This window comes from Vigna unguiculata, chromosome 6, assembly GCF_037176805.1.
Source record: "Vigna unguiculata cultivar grain cowpea cultivar isolate G323 ecotype 2 chromosome 6, ASM3717680v1, whole genome shotgun sequence".
Taxonomy (NCBI): domain Eukaryota; kingdom Viridiplantae; phylum Streptophyta; class Magnoliopsida; order Fabales; family Fabaceae; genus Vigna; species Vigna unguiculata.
In genome coordinates this window covers 44400222-44417209 of record NC_140797.1, presented here as the reverse complement: position 1 = coordinate 44417209, position 16988 = coordinate 44400222, and the positions used below count along the sequence as shown (strand labels likewise).

The window sequence follows — 16988 nt, the reverse complement described above, 5'->3', positions numbered from 1 at the left end:
TATGGTAATGTAAAGGGTAGTTCTGAATCATTTTCTTAGCTTCAAGACATTAACCGAGTGTTCGCATGATTTGATTATCAATATCAGTTGTGTAGACGGATTGTGAGAAGATTTAATATTTTTTTTAAAGACATACGCATATTTGCAACTATAGATTTAAAAGTTTTCATTCAAAACTCACATCTTTGATTCAAAGAAGATTTGGGAAAATAAATGAAAATTTTACGTGTCCTTATTAAATAAAATAGTAATATGTATAATAATAATATTGATAATAAATAAATAATATTATATATAATAATTAATAATAATAATATATATATACAACAATCATTATTAATGATATATGTATATAATAATTAATAAATATATATATATATATATAATATTAATATATTAAACTATATATATATATAATTAAATAATAATAAATAATCTATATAATATTCAAATATTACAACAAATAATAAAAGTAATGTGTATATATATAATAATTAATAATAATAAGATTAATTATTAATTATAATTTCAAATAAGAATAATTATTATAAAAATAATAATAATTTAATATAACTTATCTTTCTATTAATTATTTTATTAAAATTTATTAAATAATAATTTTCAAACTTAATACTTTTATCTAATAAAAAATTATTTCATATATTTTTATTATCTAAGATATTTTAATAATCTTCAAATACTCTCTGTCACTACAAAAATTCTATAAATTAGCTACCGGAGTGTCCGTAAAAATGGGACGCTAATAAGCGTCCATTAAACCAACTGTAGTATGATAGAAAATAAATAAAGAATCTAAAGTCAGTGAAATGGACACTAAACCGACGCTAAGAACATGAAAGATAAAATCAAATTGCTAAACTAATATTATGAATTAAATAATGATAATGAACGTCTGCGTAATAGAAGCTTAACCGAAGCAAATTAATTATAAACGTTAAAAAAAATTCAAAATACTTTTGCTAGTACCTAATATATGCAAATAAATAACTTTTCATTAAAAAAAATTGACGTGTCCAAAATTTATTTTCCTCCTTCCCTGTATGCACCTTTTCTATCTTTCTCACACTATCTCCCTATCCTTCATTTAAGAAAATGAACAAGGTATCTTTGATGCGTGGACATAGTGATTTTGCATCGGCCTCCATTTTAAATAAAAGGCTCTCCCTCTCTCCGACTGTTGAAGTACTTAGTAAGTTTAACTTTCTTATTCAATTGCTGTTTTTTTGTTTTATTCAGCGCCCAGTTGTAATACAAACAGATGGAAGATACAATGACTGTCAGTGATATAATTGTTTTTATTAAGCTTTTCACAATCGTCGGTCAAACCGACGCTTTACATGGTTTTATATTTAAATATTAAATTAAAAGCGAGGGTTGAGCCCACGCTAGTTTCGACGCAAGATAAAGCTGTCAGGAAGTTAAAGAGTCCTTGTTTAAGTGAGTGGGGCCGTTGCTGGTTTGAGTCCACTCTCACAACGCACGCAAAATCTCGAAAGCTTTCTTATGTGAGGCGTGCCCTAAAAATGGACTCATTTGCGTCCGTTTTCTTCACTTGAATGGGTTTAAATGTAATGATATTCACATGTTTTCTTGTACTTTATTAAAGATTTTTATAATCTATCTAATCATTCAAACTTGTTATTAATTTTTATAAAATTCATTTCCAAATTCACTTATTTTATCATTTAAATTTATTTAAAAAAATATATATTTATCCACTTAAATTTACATTAGAGACTAATTTTAGAATGATAAGTAACAAATACATGTTATAAAAAAATTTAGATTTAAATTTATAAATTAATTATAATTTTTATATATAAAAATTATTTTAAATATTAATAATTTTTATTTATAAAATAATATTATTATGATTAATATAGTGACTAATTATTTTAATTTTTAAACTGATTATTATTTAAAGAAATTATAGCTTGAAAAAAAAAGAACCAAGATCATGGGTTGAGAAGCAAAAGAGTAGAAAGACAAAAAATGATTTATAGTTAGGACATGGTGGATAACGAGAGCATGTGGATAACGAAAGCGCGGTCAAATTGGGTAATCTGGTCCGGTTTAATTCGGCTTGACCCACCACGTGTTGATGATTTAGTGAATCAACCCAATCTGACTCACTTTTTAGCGAACCAAAAAAATTTGAACCCGGCCTGTCCCACCACGGGTTGGTGGGTTAAACGAATTAACTCATAGGTTCACTTAATTAAAAAAAAAATACAATTTTTTTTCAATCAAAACTAAATTATAATTCTAATGAAAATCTAAATAAACTTTAATGCAAACAAAATACAAACCAAAATATAAAAGAATACAAATTATTTATGTGTTGACTACAAAAAATAATCTAACATGACCCAAATGTAAAGTCCAACTTAATAAAAAACACTTATATGGCCTATTTATCTGCGGGTTGGTGAGTCAACCCGGCTCACTATGGGTTCAACTCGAGTAAGCCGGGTTCTAGATGAGTCGGGTCAAAAATCAACCCGAATTGAAATTTGTAAAAATAATTTAATTCAACCCGAACCCGTAATTAGCCAAATTAACTTGCAAGTTTCAACCCATTTTTACAGCTCTAACAATTGAAGTTTTTTAAGTATACTTATACTTATAACTAAAGCAACTATATTTGAATACATAGATCCATTTTATTAGGATCTAGATATTAAAAATTAAGTCCACCCTTAATATATTAAAAAAATCAAGTCCACCTTTAATATTTTATTCGTGGTTTTGTTTGAACTATTTTTCGTGACTTAATGAGAAAATAAATGAGACTTAAAGTATATATATAATTATGTGGCAGAAACAACTAAGGTTATTAAGAAAATGTGGAGGTTGAAGATAGCAGATGGAGGGAAGAGTCCATACATATTCAGCACAAACAACTTTGTTGGAAGACAAATATGGGAGTTTGATTCTGAAGCAAGAAGTGATGAAGAACGAGCCCAGGTTGAAGAAGCTCGTCTACATTTCCATCAAAATCGCTTTCAGCGCAAGGCATGTGGTGATCGACTTTGGCGATTTCAGGTACTTTCTTTCTTAACTTCAACAAAACCTCACTGTTCAGATGCATTAACCATCATTCATACGACTTCTAAGATGCATAAATAATATAAAACTTTATGTTCCATTTATGTACAGGTTCTGAGGGAAAAAGAATTCAAACAAAGAATAAGAAAAGTGAAGATAGAAGAAGATGAGGAAATTACATGGGAGAAGGCTACTCAGACAATAAAGAGAGCCTCCCATTACCTCTCAGCACTGCAAACTAGTGATGGCCATTGGCCTGCTCACGTTGGGGGTTCTCACTTTTTCACTCCCATCATGGTAAATTCAACTTATTTAAAATGTTCTTTAATATAAAAATTTATCTTAAATTGGTTATTAAGATTAAGTTCGCACTGATTTAAAATGTTCCAGACATTAAATCCGTACTCATTTAAGTTTATATTTTATCTAAACTCGCATTTGAAAAGAAAAAAAAATAGATGAATAATTTTGTGACTATATTAAAAAATATATATGTAAAGTCATTTGATGACTATTTTCGATTCATTCATATGTAACTACGGATTGACCATTTTGTAAATTATAATTGAAGGGTGAAGAACACACTTTTAACTTGATTTAACTAATTCAATAATAAATAAGAGAAATCATTAAACTCACATTGATGTTAAAGTTGATAACATTATAATAATTTGAAAATAACATTATGTTGGTCAACTTCAACTTTATCCATACCACCTTAAATTTATTATCATCGAATTCAATAACATGCTTATGTAAAATGACCTCATTCATGATTTGCTCGGTCTTTTCCAGGATTTATTATATGACTCATTGTTTTGAATATTTACTTAATATATTTTTTATTTAAACTAGTTTTTAGGATATATATATATATATATATATATATATATATATATATATATATATATATATATATATATTACATGAATAAAATAAGGATTAAATATGTTTTTAGTCCCTCAAATTTAAGTGAATTTTTGAATTAATCTTTTCTTCAAAATTTTATTTAACATTTTAAACGTATTTTATAATAATATTTGAATTAGTCCTTTCTATCATATGTCTTATATTTTTCATAATCATACAACTTATCAATACCTATAATATTGTAAATATATAATTTATAATATTTCATATTATAATTATATGACTCTTCAAATTTCATAACTTCACATTCTAATTAAATTAATTAAATTTATATCAACCTCTGTATCAACATGCAAATTTAAACGAAAATTTGCATCAAGCTTCCCGTATCAATATGCAGATTTAAACGAATATGTATACGTTTTATTGATTTTTTCGATCTCTTGGTCTAACAAATTGAAATTCACAAAATTCTATATATAATATTACTTTTGTATTTGCCTCAAACATCGCAGATCATCCCCATCTACAGTACAGGACATCTTGATTCCGTAATTTCGGAAGAACATCGTAAGGAAATTCTCCGTTACCTGTATAATCATCAGGTACACTTGTTCAACTTCAATATACCAAATTTAACTTCATGTTGAAGAAATAAAACAACACATACTATTTTTCACCTTTTGCTTTTCGATTTGTTAAAATGATTATATCTTTAAATTATACATAACTCATGAAATTTGAAAGTTCGTTCTTAATATATACGAATTTTGGTAACCATGGGAAGAATGAAGATGGAGGGTGGGGATTACACATAGAGGGTGGAAGCACGATGTATTGTACGGCACTGAATTACGTAACTCTGAGAATTCTTGGAGAAGGAGCGAATGGAGGTGATAAGAACGCTTGCGCTAAGGCCAGAAAGTGGATTCATGATCATGGTACCATTACACTTATGCCTTCATGGGGAAAGTTTTGGCTTTCGGTATGCATGCTTTCCTATTCTTTCAACACACAAATCAACAAATGTAAGTTTTTGTGTTTAATTCAAAAAATGTTATTGTTGCAGGTTCTTGGTATTGTTGATTGGAGTGGATGCAACCCATTGCCCCCTGAATTTTGGATACTTCCTACTTTTCTCCCCATGCATCCTGGTTAAATATTTCATTTTTCTTTTTCAACTATTTAAGAAATATGACTACTTAAATCAATATATACCCAAGAGTTAATTAAAAAATGGATTATTATTGAATCTTATTTTGACCTTAAATAATGCAGCTAAAATGTGGTATTTTTGTCGGCACGTATACATGCCCATGTCATATATATACGGAAAAAGATTCGTGTGTCCAGTCACACCACTGATCACAAGTTTGAGAGAAGAACTCTTTACTGAACCTTATGATGAAAGTACGTGGAAGAAAGCACGGCACAAATGTGCAAAGGTTAAAAATATTCATAGCCTTTGATTATATTGTAAAAAGCGTACGTAATTAATTCAAGAAAAAAAATGATTTTAAAATTAAGAAAGAAAATACATCAACACATAATGTGAGTGTGTGACAAAAAGGATGTTATATTGTTTTACATATACATGACAGGAAGATCTGTATTATCCGCATCACTGGATACAAGATCTAATATGGGACACTGCTTATTTTTTCACTGAGCCACTTGTCACTCGCTGGCCTTTCAATAAGATCAGAGAAAAGGCACTTGAAGTTGCAATAAAAGGTATTCGCTACGAAGATGAAAGTACTCGATACATCCAAGGTGGGTGTATCGACAAGGTAATCATCATAATTTGAAAGCATGTATATTATTTATAGTATGCACCAATCGAAATTTTTAGTTGTGGTCACTTCATGTTTTTGTTTGGTAGTCCGCATCGTTGCTTGCTTGTTGGGTAGACGATCCAAATGGAGATTCCTTTAAGAAGCATCTTGCAAGGGTTCCAGATTATTTATGGCTTTCAGAAGATGGAATGTGTGTACAGGTATAAATACAACTCAATTAATATCATCTTTCTTTTTTAATCACTAATTAGAGGATAACCATGAAGATGATAACTTAATTAATGCAATTGTCTATATATAATGTAGGGAATTAATTCGCAATCATGGGATGCTGGTTTCATGGTTCAAGCTCTTCTGGCTACTGGTCAAATTGATGATCTTGGTCCCACACTTGAAAAAGCACATGATTTTATAAAGAAATCTCAGGTGAGTATATCATTAAATTAAGATTTGACTTCTTAAATATATACAAAAGAACTCTTACCTGAACTAATTTCTACAAAATATATAATTCATCTGACATATTATTTTGGATGGATAATTATTATTCTCATAATTATAAGCAACTAGGAATTATAAGATTGATTTAGTGATAAAATTGAAAAGGAGAGTAGAAAAGATTCAACTTTTTTCTAACCAACATTTTAAAATTACAAAATTGGATTAGTAAGTATTGGAATGGAGGATGAAAGATTGTATGATCAACTATCTCATAACTATCTCATTAATATTGTAATATTATAGGTGGTAGATAACCGTTCAGGAGATTTCAAGAGTATGTTTCATCACATTTCTAAAGGGGCATGGACCTTTGCTGACAGAGACCACGGAGTACAAATCTCTGACGGCACTGCAGAATGTCTCAAGGTATTTAACTCTTTCGGTTACAAACATTTTTATTTGTTAAAAACTTCATAAATAAAACAACATGTATATGTTCCATGATTTTAACAAACTAATCATCCTGTTTCAGTGTTGTTTACTTTTATCAATGTTGCCAGAAGAGATCGTAGGAGAAAAATTGGAACCTGAAAGGATGTATGACTCGGTCAATTTTATATTGTCACTTCAGGTGAGTATTATAAAATTTGGGATAACACACTTCTCAATTTCATAATTTATTTGGCAATCAATGGCAATATGGTCTTATTTTTTGTGAAAATGGAAACTAAAAGAGGTTGCATAAAGCACGCCAGTACGTAATCCATCTCTACATAATTTAAAACATAAAATGTTTAATTATTATCGAAAATAAAATCATTTCTGCTTTTTTTTTCTGATGCTATAAAACACGTTATTTTATTTTTGTTTATCATATCAATCTTAAATTTACACTCAGTCGTTTCTTTTTATGTTAAGATTTTCTTTTTACTCTAAAAAACATTAAATTTAATTTTAAAAAAAATCCTTTTTCTTTTCTACATCTTAGTAATTGTATCCAATGTATTGAATTGCAGTACAACGTCAGGTCCTATGCATTTAAATTTTAATTGTTTTGAGTATTCACATGTTTTTCTGTAATTTAAAATTTTTAATAATTTTCCTTTATTGAAGTTTCCACACATTTAAATTGGTTATATATGATTTTATTTACGAAATTACAAGTTTGGGCTACTGCAGAGCAAAAATGGAGGTTTATCTGTGTGGGAGCCTGCAAAAGCTCAAAAGTGGTTGGAAGTAAGTTTGAATTGATGATTCTACAATATTTATAAATTTGTTAGCTGATGCTGATTTCATTATTTTTTTTATTAATTCGTAGAATCTGAATCCGGCGGAATTTATTGCTGACATAGTAATCGAGCACGAGTATATTGAGAGTACTGGATCAGCAATTCAGGCTTTAGTATTGTTCAAAAAACTATATCCAAATCACAGAAGGGAAGAAATAGAGAAGTTCATTGTGAAAGCAACACAGTACATTGAAGATCAACAATTACCAAATGGAAGTTGGTACGGGAACTGGGGAGTTTACTTCACTTACAGTTCCTGGTTCGCACTCGGAGCTTTAGCTGCTGCTGGAAACACTTACACTAACTGCGCCGCCATTCGTAAAGCTGTCAAATTTCTACTCACAAAACAGAATGAGGATGGTGGGTGGGGAGAAAGTTATCTTTCTTGTCCGATGAAGGTTTGCAAATAAACCACATAATCTATGATTATAATTTCCATTAGCTTAAATGTCATTAATTATAAATATTAATGAATGTATATGTGCGATGAAGACGTACGTGGGTCTTGAAGGGAATCGATCGCATGTTGTTCAAACAGCGTGGGCTCTAATGGCTTTAATTAATGGCGGACAGGTACTCTTCTCATTTGCATCTGCTGGATTTCAACATCTCTAATGCCTTTAAGTGTTGTTGTTATTCGTTTTCTGAATTTGGCATATGTAGGCTGAGAGAGATCCAACACCTCTTCATCGTGCTGCAAAGTTACTCATTAATTCTCAGTTAGAAGATGGTGACTGGCCCCAACAAGTACCTCTCAAATCTCTATCTTTTGAATTATGAATCTTAGTTATTGCACCAAAATTGTTTAATGTTTGTGTGTGACTTAATTGTGGCAGGAGGCCGTGGGGGTATACAAGAGTAGTTGCGTGCTTCATTACCCATTTTATAGAAATTATTTTCCGATATGGGCCTTGAGTGAATACCGTAATAATGTTTTAGTGCATTCCACTTCTGTTTAGATTGAAAAGGTGTAAGCTCTAGAAGACAATGCCATATCCATAAAAAACCCTGAAAATAAAATCAAAGTTGGTGATCAACTTTGATAACTTTATTTCTGTCATAGTTTTGTAATTCTGGAACAAATATTTTGTGTTAAACAACTTAAATAAATGGTCAGAAATTATTCCGCTTGTAAACAATTATTAGAAACCAATCATCATCTTAATGGGATCCACAATCATAGGAATCTACACAATCATAGGAATTTTCCAATTATAGGCTAAGACTTCTCTTGCCAAAACATTTTCTTTGGCAGTGGACAAAGAAGGAAATTTGTGATCTGAAATAACTAAAGACCTCGTTAATTGCTCCTTTTGGTACTCCTCTTTCAATATTCTAGCTCAAAATAGTTTCATAAAAAATGGAGTAAGTACTACCTTGTTCAATTACTCAAAGTTCAGTCAATTCAGCCATAGCTCAAACAAAATAAAAACAAAAGATTATCAACCTGTCTCAGATTCATAAATTCAATCAAGTACCAAAATCATAAACAATCAATAACACAAGATCAAGCCTTTAGCTTCCCTTACTTGTTACGCAGCTTAAACAGCTCTAAAAATACCAAAACATTTTTAACTCCACAAAATGTTCTATTTACATATAGAAACATCACAAGAACGATCGAAGCATACTATTACGATCACTAATCAGCAAAAACTCGTATAAAAGACTAAAACGAGACATGCAAGTGAAAAAAATCTCATAAGAAAAATGTCTTAAACTTAACTTACGCGAATAGAAAAACTGATCGATCCAAATTGAAGAGTTCGCTGCGAGAATCAATCTCACGGACAATAACTCCTCGAAAGAAAGTTAGAGAGCTCTAGAAAATGATTTTTAAAGAGATTGTGTATTTTAAAATTATGAGTCTCATTATTAAAATCATTATCAATTCTAAAACGTCATTTTTTTCACAATTTTAAACTGAATTTAGTGTATATAATTTTATACTTATTCATATTTATAAACATATAAATAGTTATTCGAAATGTATAGGTAATTTTTTTAATTTTAATATATTTGATATTTTTAAAATTCTAAGTCATATATTTTAATTTTTCAAAATATATGTTCAAAATCTTTTTGGTGTATATTAATAATATAATTACATAGTTATATAAAAGCATGTGATTGAGCTTATGGTGGAGCCCATAGTTAAACATTTTTTGATGGATTAATCTATTGTGGTGTGGTCTGTTGCTCGGTCACAACCTGAGCCAACAGTGATTAATCATGATAGTATTTGTGTTATGAATAAATCTTATATAGTTAAGAATATAGATGTTTTTATTGGTAGTGCATTAGTAGAGTCTAATTTCTTAGCTAATATGTCTTCTTTGCACGATATAATATTCATTGTCGATAGTTTGTATGGGTTACAAGATCTAAATTCACCTAATTCCAAGATAGTTCTTAATTCTTTGACATTTAAGGAACTCGATTTTGCGGACAAATAGGAATTAGGTTCTAAATAAGCTAATATGGTTGATGACAGAGTAAATTTAAATTCTGAGGTTGATGAGCCATTTTGAACTACAAGAAAATTTGACAGAGTATACCTAAAAAAATTAATACTAAATCTTCTAAAACAAAGACTTTTAAAGAAGACTAATGAGTTTTGAAGGCATTTTTTAGAATGTGAAATGATTAACTAATGAAAAATCTCTTAATATGCGGAGAAGTTTGATTAATAAGCTTTAATTTACTATTAATATTCACTTAATTTTTTTCATGATAAGTATTCTTTGCTTGTGTGTGCCATGCATTTTTATCATAAATGTGGTATGGTCCTCATTTTTTTTTTCTTTAATCAAATACTAAAATTTAATTAAATTTACAATAAAACCTAATTCAGGAAAGTGAATAAATAATAAGACTAAATAATGAAACTATTAAATTATTTAAATTACATGTTTCACCGCAAGAAAATGTCTTATTTACAATAACTTTTAGTGATTAAAAGTTTTAATCACTATAGTGATCAATATCAATTTATAAAATAAAAAATTATTGGTTACTAAAATAGTTACTATTATAAATAAGAAATTAGAATTGATCAATGATTAATTTGAGAGAGACTAAGTTAGAAATTAATGTTTAATGACCAATTTTCTTTGGTAGGTAACAATTAATTAGTCTCAAATTAATTACTTGCCAATTTAACGATCAATTATGATTTTTTTTTCATAATAGTAATTATTTTAGTAACTAATTTTTTTTATTTTATACATTGATATCTAAATTGATGACTATAGTGACTAACAACTTTTTATTACTAAAGTTGGTGGTTAACAATCCATCTTCTTGTAGTGTTTCAAACTAGTAACAATTGAAGTAAAATTTGGAAGAATTATGTTTGCTACTATATTCTTTTTCAAATAATTTTTAATTTGATATTTTTAAATGGATGGATATAATATTAAAGTTTTGAAATTATGCGATTTTAGACTTTCATTATAATTAAGTTTTTGTTATTAATTAACGTCTATTGACTTGATTGAATTACTCATATCATATAATTGTATTTATAAATAAAATCTTCCAATGGAGTCATGACACACATAAAAAGTAAATTGTTCCCAAAATTCTCATCTCTATTCTTTCTTTTTAATTTATAAAAGTTTTATATTAATAAAACAACTTATTAACATAAAAATAATAAAGAGGCTAAATTTGTAAAATACATAATATTTTTATTTTAAATTTAATATTTAATAACAACTTTTTATTATTATAGAAATATTATAACAAGTCATTAATTTGACAGTTGTAAACGTACATAAATACATAAAAACAGAGATATCGTGCCATTATTCTCTATCACATTATTATAGAAATAAATAGCAAGTCATTATTTGACGGTTGTAAACGTCCATAAATACATAAACAGAGGGACATCGTGCCATTATATTATATTACTATAGAAGGGATAGAATTAAATCATCAAGAGTGAACAATGAAATATTAGTCCTTCACTAGCTACTTTTTCTTGTTGAATTTAAAAACAGAATGTTTTTATTACATTTATGCTGGTGTGAATTTGGGAGAGTGAATTTGTGTTGTTTGAATTAATTTGCAAATTAAGATGAGATTTTTTGGAATAAAGGAAAGATGGTATGATTTGAAAGGATATGAGTGGAAAGTTTATGAAAATTTATATATGATGTGATCTATAAAATTTAATAAATTATAATTTTTAAAAAAATAAATTGTAAGATTACCATTTTATCCTTCAATGTAAATAGAAGAAATGATATTCAAATAAAATAAAAAAATGTTATTTAAAATTACAAAAATATAATTTATTCATATTATAATTAATAACTTAAAATTATTATTATTATTTTTTATTATAACTTGAAATAATTTATAATTTAGACTATTTAATTTTAACTCCACATTTATTTAAATATATTTTATTTTATAGAATTAATTTTTTTACAGAATATATTTATTTGAATAATAATAATAATATTATTATTATATAATACTAATTATTATAATAATTAAAATTATTATTATTATTATTATTATTATATATATACCATATCCATATAATTAATATATAATTATTATATATATTTTATTACATAATATTAATTATTATAATAATTATAATTATTGTTATTATTAGTATATATATATATATATATTATATATATATATATATTATAATAAATATAAGTAAATTAAATTGTTAAAAGAGATGGACAATAAATTAATTTTTAATACGATGATCTGTCTTTCCTTGCACTTCTCTTCATTTTAGAGTACTAAATTTTGCAACTTGCATACAAATTCACACTCTCAAGTCAACAAAAACAAGCAGATACAAATACATTTTCAAATTATTTTCTATCCGCATGAACAATACTCATATAGATCCAAACACAAGTAGTGCCATCCATTGAACCTCCATAAATGGACAAATCATCCCACCCCATTAGATTACATTAACGTAAAGGGATCATTCTGAATCAATTTGTTAGCTCTTCAACACATTAAGAGTGAACAACTAAGGATTTTATCCTTCACCTCTTCATCATCTTATTTGCTCCGGTTTTTTCTTCTACCTCTATTGTATTTAAAAACTGTACTCTTTTTTTTTTTTATCATTTTTTATGTTGGAAGGAGTAAAATCACATGATGTGATCTAATTATCATTTTGTCATGCACTCACGCTTACAACTAGAGATGGCAAATAAACTCGTCCCCGGGTATTGCCCGAACCTGTCCCCGTTTTGACGGGGAATCCCCGCATTGATTGGGTATGGGTATGGGTATGGGGAATCCTCGATTTTTTCAATTGGGTATGGGGATGGGGATGGGGATGGGGATGGGGATATACATATCCCCGCCATAATACCCGTCCCCGCCATATCTCTATCCTCGTTTAAATTATTTAAATATTCACAATTAATTAAGTAATCATATATATATATATATATATGTATATATATACTTTCCATTTTTTATTTCTTTTAATTATTTGGTTTGTTATGAAACTCATTCGCATCTCCAATATATTTTTTATCTTATCATAACCTTTATGTAATTATGTTAAAAAGATGTATGTCAATAAAAAAATTGTATTTCTAACATTTGAATATTTCTACTATTTTTTAATATTTTTATTTATTGTATATTTTTCTTTCACATGAGAATGTTTAATACTCTCAATTTAAGTGTTTAATATCATAAACATTTCATTTACTAGGTAATATAAAAAAATTACTTATTATTATTATTATTAATTTTTGTTTCATTTTGAAGAACTTTTTTGTTTCGCTAAAACAATTTTTGTTATTTCTCAACCATTGAGTATATATGTTGATATTTGAAAATTTTTCTTAGATCTCTAAGATATTTTTCATCTTATCATACCCTTAATTATACATTTGTTTTTCTTTGTGCAATTCCTTTCAATAGTCTCCAAATTGTTTATAAGACACACATTTGTTAATTTTTTAATATTTTTATTTTTTGTTTATTTTGATCATGTAGAATACTATTTTGATTTATTTTATCTAATTATTTTTTAGGTTTAATTATACCTTTGGTCCTCATTTTTGTAGCAAAATCTCAATTTGGTCCCTCTATTTGTTTTTGTTTCAATTTAGCCCCTTTCGTTAGTGGTACACTAACACCGTTAAAGGGTGCCAAGTGTCAGTTTCTGGATTTTTTGAATTTTTTTTTGAATTATTTTATTCTTTATTTATTTTTTTGAATTTTTTTAAAAAATAAAAAATTTGCCACGTGTCAAGCTGTCGTGTCGTCGTGCCACGTGGTAGTGACAAAGTGATGTGACAGTGATAATGACACATGTCACTTATATGACAGATGTCATTTCCACTTTCTCAATTTGGTCCCTTTATTTTAATTTTTGTCTCAATTTAGTTCTCTTTTTGTAAAAATTGAGCAACTTTGTCCCTCTTCAAATTGAAATCAAATTTAATTTCTATATAAATGTACACAAATATTTCTATCAAAATTAATATTTCCAGTAAATATTTTTAACAAAATTAAGTTTATTTAATTAATATTTTACATTGAATTTTACTTAAAATTGTTTTGAAGTTGTTAATAGATAATAATGTTAATAAAAAAATCATAAATTATATTGATATTTTATTAGATCATACTTTAATATTATTTTTTTTATTTGAATTTATATTTCAAATAATTGTATATTTTTAAAATGTGTGAAGTTCAATAATTTGTACACAAATGATTGAATTGATGTAAAAATAACAATTATAAAAATTTTAAAAATAATTTTAACTAATTCATGTAACAATAAAAAACATATAAATTTGAAATTTGAAAACAATTTTAAGTAAAGTTGAATGTGAAACACAAATTTAAATAAACTTAGTTATGTTAAAAATATATAATAAAAATATCAAATTTAATAAAAATATTTGTATAACATTTATATAAAAATTAATTTTTGTTTCAATGTGGAGAGAGAAAAAATTGGATTATTTTTACAAAAGTAGAAACTAAAATGAGACAAAAATTAGAATACAAAGACCAGATTGAGACTGAGGAAATGACACCTGGCATAATATTGACATGTGGCATTATCACTATCACATCACTTTGTCACTGTCACGTGGCACAACGACCGTTTGCACGTGGCAATTTTTTTAAAATTCAAAAAATAAATAAATAAATAATTCAAAAAATCCAAAAACTGGCACGTAGCACCTCAATTAACGCTGTTACTATACCAGTAACAGAAAAGACTAAATTGAGATCAAAATTTCTAAAATAGGGACCAAAATGAGATAAAAAAAATAGAGGGATCAAATTGAGATTTTGTTATAAAAATGGGGACCAAAGACATAATTAAACCTATTTTTTATTTTCTAAAACTCATTACAATTATAATTTAAGTTTTTCACTATAATTGTATAAATAATTTTTATTTACTACAATATAAAAATTTAATGTAATTGCTATGAATATTTTTTTTATCACCATCTAACATATATTAGAGTTCAAAAGATACAAGATCTATGTTAAAATTTTATTATGTTTATTAATATTTATTATTTATTTTTTGTGTCATTTTGATCAAGTGACATATTATGACTTTTATTAGTGTATAAAAAAGATATTCATTATAATTTAAGAAATTGAAGTAAACAAACATTTAAAATAAAATATATTTTAATTTGAATATTTTTTCTTTTTATATTTTTTTAAAAAACTATTTTTAAATTTTATCAACTAGGTTTCATTAATGTTTGCAAATTTAATAAATGTTTTGGTTCTCATGAAATTTTATTTGGTATTCTAATATAAAATATAATTAATTATAATTTATTTCAAAATATTTGATATCGAAGAAACAACTATCCTCCTAATATTGAATATTTGATAATATTATGTTTCCTTTACCGTAATTTTTTTTATTTTATAAAAATTATTCAAAATTAATATTAAAGTAGTAAGAAAACGGGTACGGGTATGGATACGAGATTATACCCGTTACCCGGTGGGGATGGGGATGGAACAAAAGTTTGATACCCGTTGGGTTTGGGTATGGGGATGAGGATGAATTTTTTTTACGGAGATGGGTATGGGATAGCGAAACTCATCCCCGCCCCGCCCCGTTGCCATCCCTACTCACAACTTCCACACATATTTTTGCTCTCATATTGTCGAAGTTTGTTTAGATGAGTTTTTCTAGACTTGTAAGAAGACATAATAAATGAGTTTTTACTTTAGAAGGATTTGTTGTTTAACTTTTTTTCACTTATTCTGTGTGGATTGAAAATGTGGCATCCCACATTCAAATCTAGGCAAGATTTGTTATGACCGGTAACTTTGATTAATTGTAATTAGGTTTCAAATGACTTTGTAAGAAATATTTATATGATGAAACTATAAATGTAATAATTACACTTAGAAGGTTGCTAATGAAGGAGGAGAAGAAAGATTCCATCAAACTTATCTTTACAGTAAAGTTGTCATGTTATAATTATATAGTAAGGTAAATAAAAAAAAATTACTTTGTTATAATTGTATTTTATGTAAGTTTGAACACTTTAAAAGCATTTCATCTGATCATGTTACCAAGTTCTCCAATTCGGTAGACGAAGTTCTCCAATTCAGTAGACGAAATATCTCAGACAAAATCTTTCATTATCTAACACATTATTTGTGTTGCTTAAAATAAAAAACGGGTATAATAAAATATTTAAATGAGTTAAAAATAATGTGGTTAAAATATTGTATTAAAAATTAATTATAAATTTGAGATGTTGTAGTATTATAAATATTAATCATATTAATATTAATACCTATCACATTAAAGGATTTAAAAATTTGTTTAGTGATATTATTTACTTTTTTTTCTTTAGTTTGATTCTCAGTTCAATTGAATCATTTTCTTTTTCTTTAAATATAACATTTTCACATGTAGGAATTCATGTTGTTTGTTTTATCATATGAAATATATAAAATACATGTTGCATAAATTAAAATTGTTAATATTTATTTATTAACAAATTTATAATTAATTTTTTGAAAAGTACCATTTAAAAATGGTTTAGTTATTACTTGAAAAAACATATTTTACTTTGTTCGTTTATAGTACACACTTTTTTATTTAAAGTATTCAGATCATTTCACTTGTTAACGAACATTCTAACATTCTTTATGTTAGCTTTAGTTTTTTTTAATGCAATTCACATGATTATGTTTGAACACACTTAATTTCATCCGGATAGAAAATAAGAAGTAAAATTAACTTGTAAAATAAGATATATGTTTATTAATTTGAGAAAAAAATATATGTATTTATTTATTTTTATATTATTTCATTTCATTTTATCTTTCTTTAATTTTAAATTTATTTGATTTTGGAAAAATGAAATGAAAATTTCTGATATTAACCTACCTTCCCTCTCCTTATCGGTGGTGCAACTAACAATCGCCAACCATGCATGTTACTATGCGCAACCATGCACGTTACTATGCACGTTACTGGTCTATACACCCACCCTGTGGTCTT

At 26.8% G+C, this 16988-nt stretch overlaps 1 protein-coding gene across 1 annotated transcript; it reads left to right on the top strand.

Moving 5' to 3' along the window:
- The first annotated feature begins 2841 nt into the window (after positions 1-2841).
- On the top strand, positions 2842-8597 carry LOC114187127 (beta-amyrin synthase-like). The gene is made up of 16 exons (XM_028075261.2): positions 2842-3066; positions 3181-3366; positions 4455-4544; positions 4727-4924; positions 5009-5093; positions 5218-5384; positions 5541-5729; positions 5822-5935; positions 6042-6161; positions 6480-6602; positions 6709-6807; positions 7356-7412; positions 7495-7863; positions 7958-8038; positions 8129-8212; positions 8302-8597. The coding sequence occupies exons 1-16, from the start codon at positions 2866-2868 to the stop codon at positions 8422-8424; spliced, it is 2286 nt and encodes a 761-aa protein (XP_027931062.1). The 5' UTR covers positions 2842-2865; the 3' UTR covers positions 8425-8597.
- Positions 8598-16988: the final 8391 nt, after the last annotated feature.

Bases quoted from the DNA above. Each gene is read 5' to 3' on its own strand.
- LOC114187127 (XM_028075261.2), top strand. From the start codon at position 2,866: ATGTGGAGGTTGAAGATAGCAGATGGAGGGAAGAGTCCATACATATTC. The intron at 6,162-6,479 runs GTGAGTATATCA...GTAATATTATAG, and splicing joins ATTTTATAAAGAAATCTCAG to GTGGTAGATAACCGTTCAGG. The intron at 7,413-7,494 runs GTAAGTTTGAAT...ATTAATTCGTAG, and splicing joins AAGCTCAAAAGTGGTTGGAA to AATCTGAATCCGGCGGAATT.